Consider the following 23710-nt stretch of genomic DNA (forward strand, 5'->3'; position numbering starts at 1 on the left):
TCTCCCACTTCAGGCTACGTTGGCGTGATTGAGGTTTTTCATCAACTCCACTGCATCAATGTATTGCGGCAATACGCATGGAAGGATTCATACCCCGAGGGTCTGTTGCCAACTCTGCTGAAGTATAACTCGCCGGAAGTCGCAAGACAACATGCAGATCATTGTATCGAAACGCTGCGACAAGCAGTCACGTGTAACAGCGACGTTACTCCGTTCCTTATATATCAAAAAGAGCCTTCACCTGGGGGAGGTAGAGGTCTAGATGAGGACTTTGGAGCATTCCATAAGTGTAGGAGGTTTGACAAACTATTGGATTGGGTCAACGAAAATGGGGTTGTTGTTACATGGAGCAACATACAAGATGATATGTGAGAGGTCATTCCTGAGAAACCTATTGAAACTTGTAAATCCTGTTCATGAATGCCTTTACGATACTAAGTCGCAGTAAGTTACGTATATTTTGGCACGCAGTTTTCATTAAACCATAAGCGTCATGATGTATCTTGAAACAGTAGACAGAAAAAAGAAAGAAGAAACCGTGTGACAAAGTATAAGCTTCTTCAGTAATAGTGAATCTGTCTCATTATCTCCTGTTGTGCATCAAACGATCATGCTGTGCCCAGAACACCCTGACACCAATTGCGTAAAGACATTTGGAGACAACCAGAGACGCCACGTAATTTTGCACCTTTCGGGCGTGTAGCTGTCGAACTCTAAACAACTAGAACAGTACCATGCTTAGACCAATCACCCGATCAATAGATATGAAGTGTGTACAGGGCCATAGTGAGGCTCAAAGTTATTTGCAAACTCGATAGATTGTATGCCGGTAGCCCGGTAATACTATCTTACCGTCCAGTTTTCGTCCATCCATTGCTCTATCTTAGTAAAATTTCTGCACTTGTGATGCGTTTCAAAATCTGCCCGTTTACCCAGTGGTCCACCTAAGCGAACAAATAACGGAGTGACGTCGGCGAAACACATGAGCGAAATCCGTAGAGCTTCAATGCAATGATCAACATGAATTCTGTTCTTTAGTGGGTCAAATGCCAACCCCAAAGGCGGTTTGTCGTATTTGCCTGCCTGCAACCACGTGTACATTCTGACCATATTCTGTAACGAGGTTAGGCATGTTAGCTACCTCTTCTTTAATGGGTCAAGAGACAAGGTCATACTCACCAAGCAATGTAGCTGGTGGAATACCTCAATGAGCGCGACGTAGCCACTGCCCTCCTCTTCAGAAACGCGCTCCAAATGATCCTCCTCAGATCGATTCAGTCCGGAAATTTTGTCCTGTGGGATCTCAACCGCATGTTCTTTCGACGTATCAGTTGATGAATTCGTTACTCAAAAGAACATCAGTGAAAGGAGATACTTACTGTACGTCAGATCGAACCAGGCCTGCTCTCTCTCCGGGGTTGGGGGACCACGATAGATGCTCGTTGAATTGAAAGCGTCATCAAAGTCGTACTGTATATACTCGACAGCGTCAAGTACAGGAGCTGCGTAATCTCATCAGCTATTCATTCTACCCATGAACAAGTATTCAAATTGTGTTAAGAATCAATACTTACACCACATGGACAACTGTCGGGCGCAATCCTGATCACTGGGAGCCCGCAATACGGAAAACGCAAAACCAAAAGCCATGCTTAGAACAACAAGACAAAGAAAGCTCGTATGTCCCATATATAAGCTTTGAAGCCGTAATTTCCACTTCGACCAAAGTCGATGCTTTGGAGCCCCATTGATAGAGTACATGGAGCCTTCAAGAGACTCGGAGTCTCTGGTCTCCTCTGACATCAGAGGTTTGTAGGATGTTTCTTTGCTTTCCATAATGTTTGCAATTTCGAGAGTCTTAGACTTAACCTGTTCTTGTAAAAGACAACAGTTTATGAGTGAAAGAGCGCAAGAAACTAGAATAGAGCCAATTATGCGGAACCATACATAAAGGTGCAAACATCATATATGGGAGCTGATCCGGGAAATAATTCGACTTGTAAAAGAATCCTCCTTATAGACTTTGAAAACATTCTTTACATTTAGTTTACATCATAGGGACTTGAGTAAGGAAGGTTTTAAACTATAATTCAGGGAGCCTAGCAAACTTTTGATATTGCTAAAGTAAGAATTGTGGAACATATGTTTGAGGTTTTTACACTAGTCCTGAAGCTTTTTTACTGTTTTCCCTTCTTGGATCTTCTTATAAGTAACAAATCTCAGCATAACGACGCGTTAAATAGTTTTAGCGAATGTCTGGCTAACTCCCAGGTCACATAAACTTGGTAAAGTTAAATGGGTCAATATACCTTAGGTGGCAACGGCCTACTACTACTATGTCAACACGTGTTTTTGTTACAAAACTAGCTAGTGGCTAAACGGGTATATAGCTAAGCGACATTACCCTTGTTTGTGAATCTAGAATTGAGGTGGTATTGAGAAACTTCTCCTGACGCAACACTGCCGAGAGATAACGGGTCATTTTTAACTGTATGGATTGTCCCCTAGGAGGTCCTGCTTCGTGATAGTTATGAGCCTAACTCTGACTTCAACACAAGCGACAGTAACCCTGTCTAATGTGAGGTGTTTTTTGCTTAGTATCATAACTTGGCTAATGGCTGGATTTGCGATGGTTCTGCTGTGGAAGAAAACTATTGGAACAGGGCGGGGCGATCAGGCCTATTACACATTACAAGTAGCCCTAAACACAAGGAATAAGAGGTGGTCAGGGCAGGTTAGTTAGTATTCCGATCGTGTCACAGGACAGGTGCCGTCCTTCACGTGCCTATCAGGTATATAGACTATCACCATCAGACCTCCCACAGGAGAGAGGTCAACCATCAATACAGCTATCTATCTATCACTTGTTTGTCCTGTGTCATCCGTTCAGCTCCTGGTTATTGCTTGCCTTGCTTCACTGCTTTGCCGTTACGCTTCACCTTCGCACTAAGTCATTTCACGTTACTATCGTAGCCTAGCTCCTCCTGTCAATTCCGAAACGGCTGCCAGGAAGGCTGTGTCAGATCAGGTTCTCAAGATATCAGACCAGACTAATCACAGATAGATAGGCGAGTCATCGAACTTTCTTTCCATTTTCTAGACACCTATCTTTTAGTATAATCAAGTCTAGAGCCCTGCCTTGATTGACTGATTAGATGTGATAATACAAGACGATCGGGAGAGTTACCCCTTCGATCGCGGCAAGGCTTATCTCGATCGGGGCCTGAATCAGTTCGATCGGGTAGACCGGGAAGCTCCGATCAAGCCAACCTCGCACTGATCAAGGAAGCATCTTGTGTTGCCTTTAAGGTTGTTAGTGTGTCTCTTCTAGATTACTACACTACTTAGGCCCCTTCTACTCTGCACACTTTCACTCTACTTAGAAGTTAAACCTTATAGTAACCCTAGCCTAGTTAGTCTTTTGTTAAATTATATTTTAAACCAAGACTGTTCAAAACTAAAGGCTATAGTCCTAGTAGAAGGCTATCTTTCACTATATAAAAGGATTCTACCTATGAGTTAAATCTTACAGAAACCTTGTCCTATACACATGTCTATATAATTTCTTACATAACTATCTTACAAGGTTTTACAGGTCTCATTATATGTTTATAAAAGTCTAATATATACTGAAATGTCTAATAAGTGTCCTCAAAGGTTAGAGGCTATATCATTATTTACAGGTTCTATTAATTTAACATAAGTTAGACATAGATCTAGCTCAGTGTATATGCTAGAATAAAATAAATATCATTAGCTAAACTTACAATGATGTGTTTCTGTTTATGCACTCCCCTCTTTCTTATGCATGGGCTCCTAATCTGTGGAAATCGCTGTAAGCCGTTTACGGCAAATGAATTAACCAGAAGAGAAATGTTCCCTCTCCTGGCAATTACACAGTGATTCACCGACCTAACGTGTGAGGAACACAGAGATCTGTTGCCGAGAGGAATTATTGTCACGAGATTCGATCAAACATCATGGTAGTTTAGCAATTTCACCAAAGGTCTTAAGTATAAAGAGACTACTATTCCCCCATCTGAACAGTCTCTTTTTCTTCACCAGTCACCCAACAATTTCAACAATATCATCTTTACAAACTTCAAACACTTCAACAGTATTAACTGTTCACAAGCCTTCCCAAGTTTTTCAATCAAGAACACCTCTCAATCAAAATGAAGTCGACACTTTTCGCTCTCGTTGCCGTCCTCGCGGCTACCGTTGCTGCCACCCCAGTCAAGGGCATCAAACCCGAGAGCATCAAGATGTCGCGCTCTGAGGCCGAAAAGGCAGGCATCGTTCGGCGCGACAGGGATGTCTCTGACAGCGTCAACTATATCCTCGTGCTTATCGATGAGAAAGATGGAGTGGACGCTTATCAGGAGGAAGTTGACGCTGCCCGCGCCAACCCCTCCGACACTCTCGGTTAAGATAGCTTCAACAGAAGCCACCGTCGTTCACATTAGACATGCTGCAATATCCTGGCATTGTCGCGCAAAGACAAACGGGATTCAACATTCTCCTCGACATACATTTTGCGGAACTCGTGCAAGATGGCTGCGAACAAATTCAATCAAGAGTGTACTCCCATGCTACGGATTGTAGAATGGACGATGGGTGATTTGAGGATAATTTGAGGACCAGACTGGTCTCTGTATTTAAACCTAAATCCGTAGACCAAAGACACTCGCTTAAAAAATTATTGTGCCCGTGAAGTCTAAAGTTAAATTGCTGTAATGTGCGTGAGGAACAGTTGTCACTTTTGAAAGCATGTAGAATATTAAAACTTTACAGAGTAAACATTTGAGTCACTAAGGTCCTAGACAAAAGATTTGTCTAAAGTTGTTACTATTGAAATAACTAGGTAGAACTGGTTTTCTCCCCACGTAAAGAACTCTTAAGATTAGCATAAAGAAAGTCGCGCTTAGGAATCTAGGATAAGCGCCAGGCTAGGTTTATAGCTAGAACAGCAGGAATAGTGCTCTGCTGCTGACAAGCACGCCAGATGACAGCAAACGTATAATTGTCTCAAAGTGCGCAGGACTGTTCAGGAGTACGTTTGTTAATGCAACTAGATAAAGCAGTGGCAGCCAATCAATCTGACTTCCAACAGGACGTTCTATCTTTTGATCTTGAAAGCGCCCAGGCTTGAAGTATGTTGATGCCTGGCTAACAACTGCGGCTTGCCTGGATTATACTTGTTACAGACACGTCCTGGTGAGTTGTAAGCCCTCGCAGAGGTAGGTCTATTACGTTTACAGCTACTTTCATCATCCAAGAGGGGTCTCTATTTAGCTACACTAACCACCCTGCCTCACATCTGCAAAACCCCAACACCTCGTAGACTCAAAAAGCTAATATCGACGCAAGAGGCCATTAAAAAAGTGCACACTAAGTCGCCGCTGAGGGTGGGCATCGAGACGTCATCACGCTGATTATAAGAAGGAATTTTCATTGTTCCCGGAAGATGAGCGATTCTTGCCAAGCCCGGCTTGTTGCTCGCCGCCCTTCAGGGCTGCATCTCGCAGCCGTAGCTAATACAGACCTGAGCTGGATAGCATACGCTTCCATATCGTGGATGAAAGACCTCTCGAAATACCGAGGCCCTTGGCGGACATGTAGACAATTGTTCGCGTTGAGGATGACGATGTCTACAAGCAGCTTCCAATCTCCGGCTTCAAGTATCTCTCGCAGAGACAGCCCCTTGATAGCCGCTGCTATGTCGGGCCACGAAGACATCGTCAAATGGTGCCCGAGTGGCCAAGACGGTCTCGCCAACGCGCTTCTGGGCTACATTGCAAGCCGAAGTAGGAAAATCGACACATGGCCCGGAAGAAGAGAACCGTCGAACAGCGCGCATATAGCACTCGATCTGGTTTTGGAGCACCTTACCGTTGAGGAGCATTGCAACCTCGTCAGCTGGTTTCCGCGGCGGTCGAAAAATACCAGCGTCCAAGCCTCCGCAGGGTAAGGGGGGGGGGGGGGGGGCTCCAGTCGGACTCCCAGATGTGTTACAGGACAGGAATCGTCGCCCTCGCAGTAACGTCAAAACAGGAACACTGTGGTGGAGAGTCCTGAACGTCAACCGGTGCCAGGACCGATTGACAATGTGTGCTCTGCGGAAAGCTGTCAAGGGCAAACCATCACCAAGAGGTGAGACAGTTGCAGTTGGCTGGTTTGCGTGTGCCACGAGAGGCGCCATGGCCCATCGCTCTTCTGGCATGTCGACTTGGGAACTCGAGGATCATCGACTTCGTTGCTCGACATTGCGCTTCGACACACCTCGATCGAGACGGGGATGGGCCCGGATCTTGCTGGATTACGGCATCCCTAGGCACGCTACTCAAAAGCGTCGTCTCATTCCCCCTCCCTCCAGTTCTACATATTTGGATGACCGGTCCACCTACTAATGGGCCCATGGGCATTCTGAACCAGGTTCCCAAATGGGACTCACAGTCACCACACCAATCAATACAAACGATCTAGGTTGCAAAACAATCAGCAAGGTCATAGGGGTAGGGGTTAGGCGTTTGCCTGACAGTATTAGAGTTATAGACAAGATAATAGATGAATAAAAAGTCCTCTTCTTGTTATTTTAATAGTGCTCTAATTTTCAAGTTTTCCTTTTTCTATATTTGCTTACTACTATTTAGCTGTCTACTTTTTTACTAGAGGGGAACCCAGGCCCAGACGCACACGGCTATATTGCCTACTTCGACATCTAGTGGGTGTAGTTATATGTAATAATTTATAGGTGTTATAGAGATTATGTTGCCCCTTAGCTAAGGGAACAAAAGCAAAAAAACATACAACACCAGGTATTTGCTGATCGTCACCGACTCAACTACTAATCCGGCCCTCACTGGCTTATCTATGGGAGAGCGGACGGGATCCCGAGTTTTCCAGTGGGTATGGTCGTATGTGACGATAGCTGGCAGAAACTTTGAATATTAAGCTGATTGCGTGCTACGCGCTACAAGTCTTGCCGGCTCTCAGCGAAGGATGGAGGGAAGGAGAGAAAAAGAAAGGCACTATAGCGAAGCATGACATCTAGCAGACACACTCAGGGCCATACGGGCTTAGCAACCCTGTGTTGACAAGCACTAGTTTACACATACACATCTCACGTTGCACGACGCGACTGACACAAATGATTGATGTTTGTTGGAAAAGGAGAAATTGTATTGACCGGCTCCTTATCCGTGCGCAGAGCTTCCTATGAATTGCCCGTAGGGTTCGTCCCGCATTGGTTTTGATTGCTTATGCGAATAGGCACTCAAGCCCTCGACATAAACAATCCCCCGCGATGATCTAGTACAGACGCCGTCGTAGAAAGAAGGGCGCCGCATGCTTAGTAGAGGCGCTTGGGGGGGGACATGGTAGCCTTGATGGTAAGGCTACCGACGTTCTGCCAGCCCTTCTTCAGCAGGGAGACGAGGTAGTTGATGGCCAACATGATGTTGGCAATCAGCTGCTCCTGGGTCATGCCGACGTTGCCGACGGCGACACCCATGCAGAGAACCTTCTTCAGCTGGAACTTGATGGTGGACTTGACCTCGGTGATCTTGCCAGAGAGATCGTCGGCGTGGGAGACGGGGGTGGGGAACTTGCCGGCTGCGTAGACTGTCAGTACCTGATCCGTAGGTTCGGCAAAGAGGAAAGAAAGACATACCCTTGGACAGACCAGGACCCAAAAGACGGGGGATCTGCTTGATCAAGGTCTCGGAAGCGACGAAGGCGTCGTACTTGCGAGCGAGCTTCTTGATGAGCTTCTTGTTCTTGTTGAGCTTCTTCAAGTCGTCGGCGGACATGGCGTCGACACCGCCGTGCTTGGCACGGTCGATATCGTGCTGGTCACCAAGAATGCAGATGCTCATGTTGGGACGGGGGACGACGGGCAGGCGGACGGTGCCGGAGAAACGCTTGTCACGCTGGGGGTCATAGTTCTTGAGGCCGATCTGGAGCTCGACAGACTCCTGTGAGGGGGTTAGCGATTGATCCGAGGCGACAGGAAGTCAGTCTTCTCTCGGCCGCGCGCGCACACACAAGTCGGCGGCGAGACGAGAGAGGAAGGGGGAATACTGACAAGGAAGTTGCGCTTCTTGGTCTCGAGGGAGTACTCGAGGAGCTCAGCGACCTGAGTGCGAACGTTGGCAACCGTAATTTTCGACATCTTTGCGATATCTCCCAGGAATCTGGTGCTTACGGTAGATGCTGATGGGTTAGTTGGGGGGGGTTGGAGGAGTAGGAAAAAAGAGGCGATTGAAAATTTGGCGGGGCGCGACTTCTTTTCAATTAGGGCACATCTGTGTGGCGTGGCCCGTGCGCGTGTCGTTCCCTGAGACGCAGACGATTGGTCACGCCGAGGTACCATGTACCTTGCCTGCCGATGAGTCTTTTCGCCAGCGCGCCGAGTCAAGAACAGTTTTGCGCCTGCGTCTGCGCCTATGGGCCACTCGGTGAAAAACTCATAGTGACTTTCCAGTACTTGACGGCCTTACATTTCACTTTCGCATCGGGATATTTTATGTAAGACTGGCTGGAATGCCAGAGTTCTGGGTGCACGCCGTCCCGCCACTTACACGCCGAGAAAATCACACCCCTGCTGATACCGGCTCGGTACCTAGCAGTCAGTACACCGCGCTCATTCGCTTCTCCCGTGCCCCTCGGTGCCCCTCATTCAAATTTCAGCGTCACTCGCCGGGCAGCCGTCAACCCCAAGTTATGAGATAGCGATGAAGCAGGATACGGCCCCCCAGTACGAGAGCTTCGTCAACCCGAGTGACCTGCTCAAATGGGTTGAAGAACAGCCTGAAGAGTCATGGACTTCGTAAGAGAGATTTTAGCCCTTCCTAAACTGCGTGTTCCAAGCGTAAAAGTGAATTAACACTCTTCTCCCCCCGCCCTGTTTTAGTATCGCGCAAGATGTGTTTGACCATCTCCTGTCTCTGGCCGCCCAGCCCAAGGGCGTCTCGGGAAACTCCTGCGTGAAGCTTTGCGGGTTTGTCGAGCAGAGCTCAAAGTCGGACAAGCCGGCGCTGCGGCAATGGGCCTTCTCACAAGAGCCTAGCCTGCGGCTGTTCAACTTCTACATCAAGTGGAATGAGACGGAGCAGCACCGGTCCATGAAGCTGGTCCTGGACCTGCTGCCCTCGCTCATCCGCCGCAACCCGGACCCGGTCGCCGCCGAGACCGTCAAGACGACCGTCCTCGACACCCTCATCTCCATCATCGGGCCGCAGTCCACCAAGCCCCTGCTCAAGTCATCGCTCAAGGCCATGGACCACTTTGCGTCCAAGTCCGTCTTCACTGTCGACGACATCGCCGCGAGCTACCGGCGCACGCAACCGTCGTGCAGCTGGGCATCCGACATTGGGCTGTGGCAGGACTTCTTCGGCCAGATGCTCGACTGGATGACCATGCACTATGTCTGCCCCACCGCGGGCAAGTTCATCGTCACCATTTTCAGGGCGCTGCGGCAGCGATCACTGAAGAGCCCGCAAGCCGCCGCGGCCGAGCCGTTCAGCGTCGAGACGTGGCTCCGCTGGGTGCAGGCCGCCATCTCCAAGACGCCGTCTCTCCTGGAGGGCATCAAGACGTATGTCTTTCTCCCGCTGTTCAAGGACGAACGCAAGGATTCGGTTCAGATCCTGGAGCAGATCAACAGCATGTGGTCTGCGTCTGGCTCGGCGGTAGCCGAGCTGGACACGTTGGCCCAGCTAAACCTCGCCGTTCTCGAAGTCGGCAAGAAGGTCGGCATGGTCGAGGAGCCCGGTATGTTATGTCGCCACTGGATGTAAGCAACGTTTCTGACGACCATCGATGCAGGTGCCATCTACAGAGAGGAGTCCTCCTCGGTAATCCTGGAAGAGAGCGTGCTTGAGAGGGTACTCTCTCACCCTTCCCACGAGCTCCGCTCGCTAGCGCTGTCGCTCACCGTCGCCTCTCCCTCTACGACAAGGCCGTATTCCCCGGTTGCTCTTCGTCTTTTGCAGGCCCATCTACCAACGTATTTCTCAGAATCGGACGCCAAGTTCCGCATGGAGGTGCTGAGCAAGCTGAAGGACATGTTCAAGCGGAACAGGGGTGCCATCTTCATCATCACCAAGAGCTTGGCCCGCCTCAAGGCCTTCGACGGTGCGGCCGCCGCAGCAAATGGCGCGCCGAAACCCGCCCCCAAGGCACCGAAGCAGGCAAACCACCGGACCAACATTCTGTTCTGGCCCGAGGACAAGCTGCGAGAGAGCCTGAAGCAGCACGAGGAGTTCCTGGCATGGTACATTGCCTTCCTGCGGTCCGAGTTGATCCCCACCGCGTCGTTCCAGCGTCACTTCACGTCTCTGCGGGCAGTTGCCTTCGTCCTCAAGCTCGAGGCCGACCTCGCCAAGACCTGGGAGACAGAGGACGACGACGTTCTTTTCTTCAACCTTTTTGACGACAGATGGACACGCACGCTTCTGGACCTAATCATGGACCCCTTTGACGACGTCCGAGAAAACGGCACGAGCGTCCTGAAGGGCCTGTTCGCCGATGAGCGCTTCAAGTGCCTCGTCGGCACGCAGGGTGTGTCGCACACCCTTGAGGAGTTCTTGTCGAGAGCCGAGGACATCGCGAGGAGGACTGCCCGCGCCGACCACGCCGACGGCGTTGCCCGGACGAACGAGCTGCTTTTCAGGTTCTACGACGGCAGGACCGCGCAGATTGCGCACATTTCCAAGTTGGTGGACCTTCTCGAGAGCAAGCTCACGCTCGCCGAGGCTGACTTGGGCAACGCCGTGCTGGAGGCTCCCGTTCACGGCTACTTCGCGTCTCTTCGGTGAGTCCAGACAGAGCCATATGCCTCTTTCGTACAGTAACTGACCGTATCAGCTACATTTGGCAAGCCGCTGCCGATATGAACTTCACGCAGTCCGAACTCGAATTGATGACATCACTCCAAGGCCGCATCGTCATGTGTTGCCAACGTATTTGGGCCGCAGTCAGGGACATCCTTTGTGACGACTCACCCGAAGGTCACCTGCCGCAGGAGCTCGAGGACCTCGAAGGCCTCGATACCAAGGATTTGCTGAGCTACAGCTTCCGCGCCATCCACGAGTCTAGGTAAGAATCGTCCCCCCCCACCAACAGTACGCGGCAAGACTGACAAATCTCAGCGCCTTGATGCGCGTCATGGTCCTGTCGCTCAAGACCAAGGCCAAGGAGGGGACCATGCGTCCCTCGACGGAGCTCTTCACGGCCGTCGGCTCGTTGACATTTGACCAGCTTTCCAGTCTGCGGCACCGCGGTGCATTCAACACGGTCTCCCTCTCGTTCGCGACCTGCTGCCAGCTGGTCAAGCACCTAGACGACCCGAAGGCCGGTCATGGAGGTGACGAGACTCTCCTCGACATCTGGTACAAGGTACGCGTTCCCTGTCCGAGGAAAAGCGCCGCTCCGATGCTGACCCCCGCTGTAGGGAACCAAGGAGTGCATCTTCGCCCAGGCGTCCACCACGCGACGCTCCGCCGGCATCCCGGCCATGATCACGGGCATCGTCTCCGCCAACGCCCCCCGGCCGTCGTTCGACAAGGTCATCGAGGAGCTCGTGACGATCGCGCAGAAGCCTGCCTACAACTCCGAGTCGGACGGGTCCAAGCTGCCCCAGGTCCACGCCCTCAACTGCCTCAAGGACATGTTCAAGAGCTCCTTCATCACCCAGCTCGGCAAGTCCGCGCCTCACATCCCGGGGTGCCTCGAGCTCGCGGCTAGCAGTCTCAAGTCGGAAGTGTAAGTTGACCTCCGCCTCTTCCCTCCTCACCAATACACTCCTCCCGCTGACACCCATCGCAGCTGGGGCATCCGCAACTGCGGCCTCCTCTTCCTCCGCTCCCTTCTCGACAACCTCTTCGGCACGAACGAGAGCAAGGCCACCCTCGAAGCCGGGTGGGACGGCAAGACGACACGCCTGCAGTACCACAAGTACCCCGTCCTGCCCGGCGTCCTCCTGAACCTCCTCCGATCCGGCCGCGAGGTCATGAAGCCCACCACCCTCGGCAGCACCATCGCCGCCGAGTCCGTCTTCCCGGCCCTCGACATTCTCCGCCGCGCCGGCCCGCCCGACGCCTCGCGCGACGAGCTCTACGGCCTCGTCGCCGGCTACCTCGCTAGTCCCGTCTGGCACGTCCGCGAGATGGCCGCCCGCGCGCTGTGCTCGTTCCTGCTCAAGGACGACGGCTGGGTCGCCGCCGCCGCCGCCATCGTCGGCGACGCGCTGGCCGCCGCGCCCGCGAGCAGGAACAACCACATCCACGGCGCGCTGCTGACCGTCAAGGCCGTCTTCGAGCGGCTCTCGGACGTCGCCCCGCGAAAGCTGTCGTCCGCCGTCCCGCGCCTGGCCCAGATCCTCTCCAAGATCGAGGCCGGCGACCCGGAGGCCTTTGAGCACTGCCCCGACATCCGCGCCGCCCACCTCGAGGTCGAGAACCTCGTCTCCCTCTTCGCCCTCTCCCACCCGATGCCCGAGCCTGCCGCGCACCTCTTCACCACCCCCGAGTCGGGCCTCTATTGGGAGTTCCCTAACGCCTGAACTTCGGACAAGTGACGCCAACGGAGGAGCAATACACCTGCCCCATTCATCCCTTTTCTCCATGGTAGTGCTACCGGATGCCCCAGTCTTGGCTCATGAACTCGGCGAGCATCTGGGTGCCGAATTTTACGGATTGGATGAACGAGTACTAATACTGCACAGGCATGATGACTGGTATTAATTTGTTAACGGCTTATTTCGCTTGGTTTTCACTTCGCCCTTTCTTACACGGTATGGTCGGCATCCAAGCGCTTAGTTGCCCGACTAACACGTGGATGCAGGCATATCCCGCTGTCGAGGAGTGTAGGTGGCGACCTCTTCTCCAGGTTAGCGTTAATTGTGTAATGTTTCTGGTAGCCGCGCGGTACTCGGCAGCTGCTAGAGTCGAAGAGTCCATGTGACCCGCGCGCCGCGGCCCTCGACAACCTCGCCGAGGTCCTCGACCTCGTCCTCGCCTCCGCGGGCCCCGACGCCAGGCAACCCCCCGCCGGCCTCCCGTCCGCGGAGAAGCTCGTCGGGCTCTGGCAGGACCTCGTCTCCAAGACGATGAACCCCAACCTCTACAACGCCGTCGTCCGCGCCAGCGGCCCAATCATGGCGGTCCTCGCCGCCTCCCCGTCAGCGGACAACGCGGCGCCCGCGCGCGCGCTTCGCGGCTGGGGCCGGATGATGTCCTCTGCCCTTGTCGACTCCCGCCCCTTCGACACCCGCATCGCCGCGACGGCGTCTCTCGCCTCCTTCTTCGCCTCGTCATCAGCCGCTGCCGATGCCGCCGACGAGGCCGCTCGCCTCCCCGCCCTGGTCGCCCTCTACGACGCCCTCAACGACGACGACGACGAGGTCCGCGACCTGGCCTCCGTCTCCGCGGGCCACGTCCTCGCCCGGCCCCTCGCCGCCCTCGACGCCGCCCCGCTGCTGCTCGTCCACATCGCCCGCGACTACCGCGACGCCCCCGCCTTCCACGCCCTCCTGGCCTCCCGCCTCGCGGGCCACAGCAGCGAGGACGCGTGGGAGCCCGCGGAGGCGCAGCTCGCCACTGCCCTCCGCTTCGACGACTCCCTCTTCGTGGTCGAGGAGCAGAACCTCTTCATCGACGAGGTCCGCGAGTCGACCCGCTGGGCCGCCGTCCTCGAGGACGTCTTCTCTCCCTCTTCCTCGTCTTCTTCAGCCACCGCCACCACCACCGCCCTGACGCAGTGGACGTCCTCCGGCCTCGACGCCCTCCTGGGCCTCGTCTCCCCCGACGACGCCGTCGACGGACCCCTCGGCTGGGCCTCGGACCCCCAGGTCTACGCCGTCTGCGCCCGCGTCCTCGTCTGCGCCGCGGCGCTGACACGGACGGGCGCCGCCGGCGCGGAGCTGCTGCGGAACAAGCTGGAGCGGTTCCGGAGCGCGGGCCGGCGCGGCCGCCTGCACGGGCTGCTGCTCGACTTGGCGGCCGTCTAGGCGGCGGGGGTGGCGCGCCCATTCGTATTCACGGTTAGGTAGACGGGTATGGATAAAGAGGTAGCAACAACGGTCTTCACTCTTTTCACTGGTGGGGTTTGAGGAAAAGAAACGGAAAAGAAAGTTTCAAAAGTTTGTTTGGCTCAGAGATGCTTCGTATACAATGCCGTGAGAAGAACGACAACAAGAATAGAAGGAAATGACCCGTGAAAAGTACGTTAGAAAAAAACTAAAAAACTTGTAGAAGGCTGGCTGGCACGCCCCGACGCCGTTCGATGCTTGTTTCCCATTTCGAATTCCTCGTTACTCCTGCCTCTCCCCCTCCTATTTTTCACGCGACGCACTGGGTATCCTGTCTTGCAGCCCACTCGCCCCCTGCCCTCAGGCGGATTTGGCTCCCTGGCTCCCGTGTCTCGCAGTCACTACTCCTGCGCTTGGCCTAGTTGGAGACGCTCTGGGCGACCTGCTTCTCGCCGGTCACGCTCAGCGACGAGTCCTGCCTCTTGGGCCCGCCCATCCTGCCCATCTTGACCACCAGCATGGTGTTCTGGGTCTGCAGCTGGCCGATTTGCTCCTTGAGTATGTCGATCTCCTTGAGCGCGACGTCCCGCTCCGTCTTGACGCGCTCGAGCTCCAGGGAGAGGTTGTTCTTCTCTTCCTTCTCCGCTTGCTTCCGGCGCTTCTCCTCGGCCTTGCGCTGCTCGTGCTCGCGACGCTGCTCCAGGCGCTGCAGGTCGCGCTTGTACTTCTCCTCCTGCTTGGCCATCTCCTTGTCGTGCTTCTCGCGCAGCTTAGCCAGGCTCGCCGCCTCCTTCTGTGTGTCCTGGTCCCGCTTGCTGGTCATGCGTTCCTGCATCTTGTTGATCTTGTCTTGCATCTTCTGGCGGCGCTCCTGGAGCTTCCTGAGCTCCCTCTCGTGGTTCGAATGCGGCTTGGACCCCTGGATGGATAGAGCAGCGGAGCCCGACGAGTGCAGCGATAGCGTGTCGGGCTGCGTGGTCTCGGGAGGAGTGACGGCCTCGCCCTCGTCCGTCTTCTCAACGGCAGAGGTGAAGCTTCGAATGGACGACGTGTCGCTTTCATTGCTGTCCATATCCACCTCGTCCTCTTCAATTATCGAGCCGCTGGTGCTTGGCGCCTGGAATATGCCTGGAAGAGCGTAGCCGTCCGGGATGCGGCTTGCCACCACAGAGCTGGCCATGCCAAACGCCCCGGAGATGATGCCGTAGAGGCCGTTGCTGCTGGGAACGCTCTCGTCCCGTACCTGTGCCGAGGGCTCGGGCACAAGGTTTGATGTCGGGCGTTTGGCCGTCTCCGCGGGTGAGGCATCCATGGTTTCCTCAGCCTGCTTAGCACCTTGCTTCATCTCCTCCTGTTCAGAGTCCGAGGCGGTGAAGTCTTCGGCAGGCTTAGCGGTTAGCCAGTTGAGGAACTTGGCGGCGTCTCCTATGATGCCGCCTGGCGTACCCCGATCGATGAGGAAACGAGGCACGTTGCCTCCAGGGTCGCTGCGGGTGACCATGAGCCATTCGACAGCTCTCGAACCCTCCCCCTCCCCGAGGCTCTCACCGGCATGTCTGGCGTCATCTCTGGCCGGGGCACTGTTGACAGAGACGCCTCGGTGGCGTGCTTCGCCATCCGTTGCCTTCTTGGCTGCCCGGAGCACGGCTTCCTTGCCTATCGACTCGGCAACCGCCTGTCGTTCCATTGCACCGTCTTGGCTAAGGTCAATTGAAGATCGTGCGCGGGAGAGGGCGGCGGGCTTATCGGACGGGATTTCGCGTATAACCTCGACCGATTCGTATTGGCCTCGGATATAGCCCTGCCTTTCGGCACACTCGGGATGTATGCACGGTTTCGAGACGATCATGAACGTCCTTAGCGGACGCTGGCCACCCTCCTGCGGGGCGCTGCCGGAAAACTCGGAAGTCAGTAGCAGGGTGACAAAGTCTCTCGGAGCCGTCGGGCCCGGGAATTGCGCCGATAATTGGAAGACTGCGTGGGAAGTTGTCAGCGAATGGGGGAGCGTGGGTGCGAAAGAGCTTCAGGCAAAGCTCACCTTCCATCTTTCCAGATCCTTGAACGACCTGGTGCACGACGCATTTCTCTGCGCCGATGCCGCGGATGGCACCGGCGCCGGGGCCGCTTTGCACTTTCATGGACTCGGCAAACTCCCTCTCGAGGCCCAGCTTCCACTTCTCAAAAGTCAGGCCATCGTGGACGCTGCGGCGGGCGAACCAGCTGCCCTTGCCGTCCTTGGAGGCAAGCTTATAGACGTTGATGGCGAGCGGGTTGTCTCTCGCGTTGACCTTGACCTCCTTCCACTCCTTGGACAGGTCCTGCGACAGGCGCAGAGAAGCGCCCGTCTGGCGCTGAGAGAGGGAGCGGTTGATGTCGGCGACGGGTAGCGGGGGGTCGGTCTGCGAGCGGGCGCGGCCTTGGGAGGCGACTGCCTGTTTGACGGATGCGGGGACGGGGATGGAGTCGACAATCGTTTGAGCGTCGGCGAGGACGCATTTCATGAACTCTTGGGGGTCCTCTTGGTCGACGGCGTCCCATTTGACAGGTGCGAGACCTTGAAAGGGTTCGTGATGTGGCACCATTGCTGCTGTGAGGGTTACGAGTGGCGTTGGAGGGGGAGGGGAGGGTGAGGGTGAAATCGGGGCGTAGGGTGTTTAAAAAGATGTCATAGCCCAAGCCGCTCAATGAAACCGAACAGAAGTGATATTGTACAGCGAGTACGGACTCGGACGGGTGGTTTCAAAATTTCGAGTATTGCAAGAGGGAATATTCGTCAGGGACCGGATGTGAGCTCAGTGACGGCAAAAGGGATGGGCGGTCGTGTTGGTGGTCGTGGGGCGGAGCAGGGTTGACGAGGTTAATAGTTGGGAGGGGTGGTCGATTACTGTGCAAAAACGGAGAGGAAATAAAGCTTCAAAGTTGGGCCTAGAGTCGGTCTGCAAGAGGTGCCCCACGTGCGGCTTAATACTAATGAAGTGTGCCTGCGTATACCTATGTACATATGTACACACTGAAGTAAGAGAGACGTCAATGGTACAGTAGGTAGCACGGTAGGTATGGGATCACGGCCTTTCCCCGGTCTCAGGGACGCGAATGAGCTGGCCGGCAATCAAGGTACGGATACAGACGGATGAATGGAGGCCGATGTTTGGCTCGACTGCACGCTTGTCCGAGTTGCATAGGTACTATGTACGTTATACGGATACACGGGACGTAGTGCATGTCACGCGATGTGGGTAATTATCCGTCCTGTCCACGTCTATATTTGTATGTATGGACGGATACCTAAGGTACCTAGGTAGATCGGGATGCGCTTAATTGCCGTCGGCCCCGGACGGACCTAATTCTCCTTCCCCATGTTCCATCACGTCCATCATGCCACTCGCAATCGAGTGAGTCTCTTCCGACCGATCCGCTGCAAAGATGTCGGGAATGGCATCGTTGCCCAGGTTCTCAGTCCCCGTACGGCCAGGTTCACCAACAGGCAAGACTGGCAAGTTCCCCCCTAATTCTAGGTGGTGTGCATGTACATGTACAGTGTGGTCTGCCTCCCTCGCTTTCCCCCAAGTCTGAACGCTGACGTCATTTCCCATGTCCATGTACACAGTACAACGTTGGCCCTCAGAGAAGGGGAGAGGCTGTCGGGAATGGCGGCTCCCCTGGTTCGTCCCGACGTCACAATTGGCGGTCGTGGGATCCATCCCTCCCCGGCGGACCAATGGTCGGGAACCTACGGCGCTACAGATCGTCTAGAATCCGTGTGTTCTACTGGTATCCATACATGGGCTAGAACCCCCGCCCGTCCCCTCGGGTCCCTCTCATTGGAGACCTTCTACGGCGATGAAGTCAACCCCTTCTTGCGTGCCGCCGACTGTTCTTGTCCCTCACGAAGTCCCTCACACTGGGTGTCGTGACTACGTCGTCCAAGGCTCCCCCATCCGGCTGTGATCCCTACACAGTTATGTCACTACGTCGTCCCTTTTATCCATTTGTACCTTGCACTCTCTCCGCTATTGGGGGTCTGGGACACGAGGGGCGGGCGGGCGTTCTTTTGCATTCTTGACTTACGTAGTCGTTTCAGTCTATCCATACTCATATTTGGGTTAGATCTACATCGTAGTTAGTCTATCCGTACACTGCTTGCATCTCGCAATCCTTGGGCCTGGGATGAGGCACTTGAGATCTTCGTCCCTCTCTCCCTCTCTCTCTGTCTCTCTCCCCATGGGGTCGAATTGACCCGAGGGAAGGGGTGCACGGCTGAAATGCATCGTCGACGAAACCTGTGGAGGGCTTCCACCCCCCCCCCCCCCCCCCCCCCTCTTTCCCTCTTTTTTTCTGTCCGTGTGCCAGGCAGACAATCCCGCCGCATCGTCATGATGTTCCGGAAATGCTTTCAACGGTCTGGGTCATTCATGGTCTTATGGGACGACCGCAGACATTTAGCAAAAGACACTAACTAAGCCAAGGCTTGCGACTAGAAACCACGCGTGTAGTGTAAAAATGATGAAACAAATGATTATTCCCCAGTACGGAGACGAACATTAGACTGTGTATGTGTTTGTTGACGAAAGCTTCCACCGTTTCCAACAAAACGAAAAAATAAATGTGTACCCCAGCCAACCCTTCTCTCCCTCTCGCTACAGGCTTGCCAACGAGTTCCGCTCGCTCATCAGCGCCCGGTGATCCAGCTTGCAGCTACCGCAGTATGTGTCGTACCATTCGCGCAGCGTCTCCTTCTTGCCTTCGTCCATGGCCGCCGTCATGACCTTTTGGCTGCCGCTCCGCTTGGTTTTGGCACCTGCCCCGCCCTCCTCCAACACCATCTTGAGCTTATCGCAACGCATGTTCTCGTCCGCGAGCCAGTTCTCCCACTCGGACTGCATCATCTCCCGTTCGATGCTGTTGACGATGCGCATCGCCACGATCAGGTCGTGCCGGTACGACCCAAGCCGCTGCCGTGTCCGGCGCAGCCGCCGGGCGGTTGCGCGCCCCGTGGCCGATGCCAACGTTGAACCTGCGTCTTCGTACGGAGCATCGAGATCGGTGGCATTGGCAACAAGTTGGAAGGTGGTGAAGCTGTCATGTGTTAGCGTGCATTCCCCCTCCCCTCCGACCTTCTCGGGCTTGACTAACCATGCGCTATCCGTAGGCCAGCTGTTGTTGTGGCCCACCGCCCCCGTTGCCTCGTTCAGGTCTGCCATGTAGATGGCCTTGCTCATCATCACGTTCGGCCCAACGCCAACGCGGCTCATGAATTTGGCCGCCTTTCTCTCCATCCACCATGTCGAACTCCCCTTGGAGGTCAGCGCGATGTTCGTAAACGCGCTCACGGCAAGCACGAGGAGGATGAGTCTATGAGCCGTGACCACGCTGAAGATCGTCTTGACGCCTGCGATGGCCCACATAATGAGCGACGTTACCGCACTTTCGCCAAAGGATCGGAGCGTCTCCAAGAGCATCGCCGTCAGCGTGCGTGGCTTGATGAGCTGCTTCTTCGACGCGGCCGCGTCCGCCGGCGAGAACACAACCACCTGGGTTTGCTGCCCGATGTTTCCGTACACCTGAATCGCCCGCTTCGTCCGGCTGTGCGGGCCTAGCTTGCGCACTTGGTCCGTTGCTACGTCCGCCAGCTCCTCGGCGTCGCCCTCTGCGTCGTTCAGAGCCTGGCGCTCCACCAGGTTCTTGGAGAACGTCGGCACCTTGGACCATTCGATCTTTGTGTAAATCGCCAGCTTGCACTTGGACTTGGCTACGTGCGTGATGACAACCTTGGTCACCAACTTGAAGTCCTGCGAATGCGGGAGGTGCCACGCCGTCTTGGTGTGCGTGACGACGTACGTGACATGCTCCTGGAAAATGTCCATCGTCTGGGAGTCGACAACGTCCACCGTCTTGTGGCGGCCAAGCATGTCTTTATAGTCGAACTTGAAGTGGAATTCCCGCTTCATGCGGCCGTGGTCTGCGAGTTCCCATGGGCCTTGGGCGATTTGCTGCGCTCTCCGTTCAAAGTAGAGCTTGGGGAAGACGAAGCTCTTGTCTCCAAAGAGCACGTGGAAGCAAGCCTTGGCACTGATCTCAAAGTGCCGCTCCGCCACCATTCTCTGCATGTCTTCGGGCTCATAGATGACGGGATGCGCGGGCAACTGGACCTTGGGCGTCTGTCGAGAACCGGGGCCTGATAGGCGAAGCCTGGGTCCGAACTGGCTCTGGCGCCTGGCAGGGCGGCCCGAGTGTGTGCCATCATCGAACGGTGTATTTGAAGAGATTTCTTCCCAGCTCTCGACACTTGGACTACGCTTGTTGTGGTCTTCGTACTCCTGGTTGATCAAAGCCCGGATAAGCTCTGACAGCTCCAGCGGCTCCTCCGACTGGAGATCGTCGATGAGCAAGTTCAACCTTGCGTGCAGTAATTTGAGATTGTCCAGGAATATCTTGATAGTAATTCTCGTGTATCCTGTGTCGTTGCCATCCTCTCCGAGGTGGAGGAAGATGAAGTCGCATTCCTTTCCAGGTGCCGCCGTGACCTCGGCGATAATGTCGAGGCTGATGGCATAGGCGACGACCAGACCCATCTGTTGTCCATAAAAGTACATATTGTCGGGGGTAATGTAAATGCGGCCGTTGCCCGCAAGTCCCTGCCCATGCGATGGCGAGTCTTTACCTGCCGAACTTGACCAAGCAGCCCGGAAGACGAGGACGAGCTTCTCGTCGAGGGGAACAGTGGGGAAGAGAATGCGAAACTGGTGGTGCTGGATTCTGAGCTCGGGCGGGTAGCCTGGGGGGAATGTCTCGGCCGGCTGTTTGAATGGTACATGGGGCTGGTTGATCTTCGCATCGACACTAACTGTTTTCCTGTGTCCGCCGGCTGAGGTGGCCAGAGGCTTCTCTTCCCCGGGTTTACCCACCTCACGGACAACTATTCCGAAGGGGTTCTCCTCGAGCAGCCCAGGAGTCCGAGGACGGCCCGGGCCCGACCCATACACGACGCTCCAAGCACTGCTTCCCCAGTAGTTGGCGAGGACGGCGGTGGGCATGTGGCTGGTGTTGTCCCCTCCCACACTCCTGTCCACGGAGAACATGACAGCCGTCCTGCTCAGGTTAGTTGCTGCGGGAGGTTTTGCCAGTGTCAGAGGGGCCAGAGTCCCCTGAACTGGGTCCAAGGCAGGTAATCTCGAGACCGATGAGTTCTTTGACCCGCCCTGGGGGGGAGAAGGGTATCCGGGGAGGTGGCCGTGGCTTGCCAACAAACTCGCGATACCGCCGCTGCCTGGCGTGGCGGCAGCAGCAACCGCTGCTTCGGCACCGGCTCCAAAGGTCGCTTTTCGGTGTAGATCTAGCTTCTGGATGATCCTCGCCGCGTGGTCGCGATTGCTTTCCCCTTCTTCGCGAACCATCTCGCGACCTAGATCCCTCCCCAAGGCGGTGATGGAACGGCGAGGCACGCCGTTCACGTCGAAACTAGCACGACCGCCCGCGTTGCCGTCTGCTGAAGGCACTGGGAGGGTGCCGGCCCTTTCAAAGGTTGCTGCAGGTTCCTCGCCCGCGACCACCGCGTCCAAGGATCTCGCCGAGAATTCCGGAAGGGGAGGTGGCGTGATGGAGAAAGCCGGGTCGGCTCCGGCAGGCGAAGAAGTGCTGTCCCTGTCCATACTGGTCTCAAACGCTCTCTTCTTGGCGACTTCGAAGACCTCGAGCCACTCGGTAAGCTGGGTCTGGGTCTCTGCCTGAAGCACGAGGGTCTGGCTCTTCGTCTTGACCTCGAAGCAAAACCTACGATCCTCTGCAACAGCTGGCTTGGCGTTGCACAGAAGGACGCCAACCTCGTCACCTTGCAGCACACCCTGGGGGCTGTTGATCAGCCAGCCGAAGATGCCATCTCGACAGTAATACCAACGGCGGACCCAGTTGGACCTCGCGGGCTTTCCATAGAGTGTCTTGAGGAAGAGCCAACCTTGTTTCTCCGATACGACAGCCGAGTTTTCTTGTGGCTGAACACTAACCGGGCCTCTGGAACCGAGGAAGGGGACGGTCGAAGCACTGTAGTCCTCGAGTTCTCGAGACGGCTTGAAATCCTGCAGGGTGCTTTCTCCAATATCGCGGCGGGCGATCTGCAGCTCCCTCTTGAAGACGAACTCTGTCGTTTCCATCTCCCGAGACCAGCCACGGATGCGGTCCATCTCCGAACCCCACTTGGTGGAGGCGGCAGCGGCATCACGCGAGCGCTTCATCTCTTTCCAAAAGTCGGAGCTGACACGAACGAGAAGCTTGTCCAGGCTGAAGCGGATCTGGGGCGCGAGCTGACAAAAGTCCATGGAGACCTTCAGGTATGCCTTGCGTGTCTCGTACACGGCGAAGGCTTCTTCTCGGATGGCGGATGGCTCCTTGGTCTTGGACTGACTCATATACCGAGCCATGGCCTGGTCGAAATTCCTCTGCGTGTGCTCCAAAACCCTCCTGACCTCCTTGAAAGAGCGCAGGTCGGCGGCGACGAAAGAGCGGATGGGCTCGACGGAGATGGTATCCATCTTGCGCACGGCGGACATGATCTGCGTCCACCATTCTTTGGATCCATCGCTGATGCGACGCAGGGCAAGCAGGGTGTAGTCGTGGTCGACGATGGAATCGGCAATCGCGGCGGGCGGGAAGATCTTGGATAGGTAGGCGTTGACGCTCTCCTCGAGGGCCAGGATGTCACGGGTGACTCGAGAAGCCGAACGGACGTAGTCATCGAGCCATTTCTCGACATTGTCAATGTGCTCCCCGAAATATTGGGCGGTAGCTCGAAAGGTTGGCGAGTCGAGAGAGGCCTCGTTCAAGCCGACGGGGATCGCAGGGCTGGTTTGTTTCTGCGCCGGGGTCGTTGCGGCGCCGGGGGCAGCCGCCGGAGCGGGCTCGGTCATCGTTTAGGGGACAAGGCGACTTTGGGTCGTTCGGGTCGCTGTCTATAGGGGTATCATCGGTGTTTATGGTACGTAATATGCATGCTCGGAAGGGCAGCGTCGATAGGGTATTTCGAAGGAAGCGACAGGACGCAGATGACTGGTTGAAGTTGTGATGACGTCGGCGAACGCCGCATTTGGGAGGTCATAACTTTTGAGAAACGTGCTGGCACTGTCGAGCCTCGCCCAGGAGATCAGGCTGGACCCCAGAGAGGAGATGACCAATGGGGCGGCCTCGCTTGGCGTTCCGCGCCCCGTTCTTTACTGGCCGCTCCGCTGTGAACTCGGCCGAGAGCACCCCGCAGCTGGACCCTGGGACCTTTCCTCGGCTTAGGTAGGTAGTGTGCCCCGTACATAGTAGGTAGCTTAGCGAGAAGAAGTGGCCAAAGCTCTCTCTCTCTCTCACTCTCAATGCCATTCCATGCCATTGATAGCACTGACAGCCCAAACATCAACCACAGGCCTTCAACCCACAAACTTTTCGGCGTTCCCTGTTCAACTGCACGACTTTTGGCCTCCCTCCGTCGAAACAATTTTCGGACACAATTTGCGCTGGCACAAGTCTCAATGTGATACTTCTCACACGGGCCGAAGGAGCTTTGCCGGACTTGACAGCGATACCACCACAAGGCCCATGGTATCTACAACGAACCAAAGCATCTGGAACAGTCAGCCGCCATCGATATCGAGTCATGCAAGGATGGACGGGACACATCAGCAGCTGTTGCCAAACACATGA

General features: G+C 55.1%; 8 protein-coding genes and 1 non-coding gene across 9 annotated transcripts; 4 read left to right on the forward strand and 5 right to left on the reverse strand.

Moving 5' to 3' along the window:
- GLRG_00037 (uncharacterized protein) lies at positions 1-372 on the forward strand (the record flags this gene model as incomplete). The annotated part of the gene is made up of 1 exon (XM_008090722.1): positions 1-372. A coding segment is annotated over one exon (372 nt), but the record flags the coding sequence as incomplete, so codon positions are not given.
- Positions 373-843: 471 nt separating this feature from the next.
- Positions 844-1836, reverse strand: GLRG_00038 (uncharacterized protein; the record flags this gene model as incomplete). The annotated part of the gene is made up of 4 exons (XM_008090723.1): positions 844-1113; positions 1180-1316; positions 1380-1502; positions 1575-1836. The coding sequence occupies 4 exons, from the start codon at positions 1834-1836 to the stop codon at positions 844-846; spliced, it is 792 nt and encodes a 263-aa protein (XP_008088914.1).
- Positions 1837-4175: 2339 nt separating this feature from the next.
- On the forward strand, positions 4176-4430 carry GLRG_00039 (uncharacterized protein; the record flags this gene model as incomplete). The annotated part of the gene is made up of 1 exon (XM_008090724.1): positions 4176-4430. The coding sequence occupies one exon, from the start codon at positions 4176-4178 to the stop codon at positions 4428-4430; it is 255 nt and encodes an 84-aa protein (XP_008088915.1).
- Positions 4431-5647: 1217 nt separating this feature from the next.
- On the forward strand, positions 5648-5971 carry GLRG_00040 (uncharacterized protein; the record flags this gene model as incomplete). Its single annotated transcript, XM_008090725.1, has 1 exon — positions 5648-5971. One exon carries the CDS (start codon positions 5648-5650, stop codon positions 5969-5971), a length of 324 nt encoding a protein of 107 aa, XP_008088916.1.
- An 832-nt stretch (positions 5972-6803) lies between these two features.
- Positions 6804-6919, reverse strand: GLRG_12502. The gene has a single exon (XR_001139437.1). It is a non-coding gene; the product is annotated as a 5S ribosomal RNA (ribosomal RNA).
- A 432-nt stretch (positions 6920-7351) lies between these two features.
- Positions 7352-8173, reverse strand: GLRG_00041 (ribosomal protein L1p/L10e family protein; the record flags this gene model as incomplete). The annotated part of the gene is made up of 3 exons (XM_008090726.1): positions 7352-7614; positions 7673-7976; positions 8087-8173. 3 exons carry the CDS (start codon positions 8171-8173, stop codon positions 7352-7354), a joined length of 654 nt encoding a protein of 217 aa, XP_008088917.1.
- Positions 8174-8735: 562 nt separating this feature from the next.
- Positions 8736-14011, forward strand: GLRG_00042 (uncharacterized protein; the record flags this gene model as incomplete). Its single annotated transcript, XM_008090727.1, has 9 exons — positions 8736-8830; positions 8915-9774; positions 9829-10816; positions 10870-11100; positions 11154-11400; positions 11456-11766; positions 11830-12549; positions 12847-12868; positions 12923-14011. The coding sequence occupies 9 exons, from the start codon at positions 8736-8738 to the stop codon at positions 14009-14011; spliced, it is 4563 nt and encodes a 1520-aa protein (XP_008088918.1).
- Positions 14012-14450: 439 nt separating this feature from the next.
- GLRG_00043 (uncharacterized protein) lies at positions 14451-16614 on the reverse strand (the record flags this gene model as incomplete). The annotated part of the gene is made up of 2 exons (XM_008090728.1): positions 14451-16006; positions 16071-16614. 2 exons carry the CDS (start codon positions 16612-16614, stop codon positions 14451-14453), a joined length of 2100 nt encoding a protein of 699 aa, XP_008088919.1.
- Positions 16615-18669: 2055 nt separating this feature from the next.
- GLRG_00044 (PH domain-containing protein) lies at positions 18670-22932 on the reverse strand (the record flags this gene model as incomplete). The annotated part of the gene is made up of 2 exons (XM_008090729.1): positions 18670-19108; positions 19166-22932. The coding sequence occupies 2 exons, from the start codon at positions 22930-22932 to the stop codon at positions 18670-18672; spliced, it is 4206 nt and encodes a 1401-aa protein (XP_008088920.1).
- Positions 22933-23710: the final 778 nt, after the last annotated feature.

This window comes from Colletotrichum graminicola, assembly GCF_000149035.1.
Source record: "Colletotrichum graminicola M1.001 genomic scaffold supercont1.1, whole genome shotgun sequence".
NCBI lineage: Eukaryota > Fungi > Ascomycota > Sordariomycetes > Glomerellales > Glomerellaceae > Colletotrichum > Colletotrichum graminicola.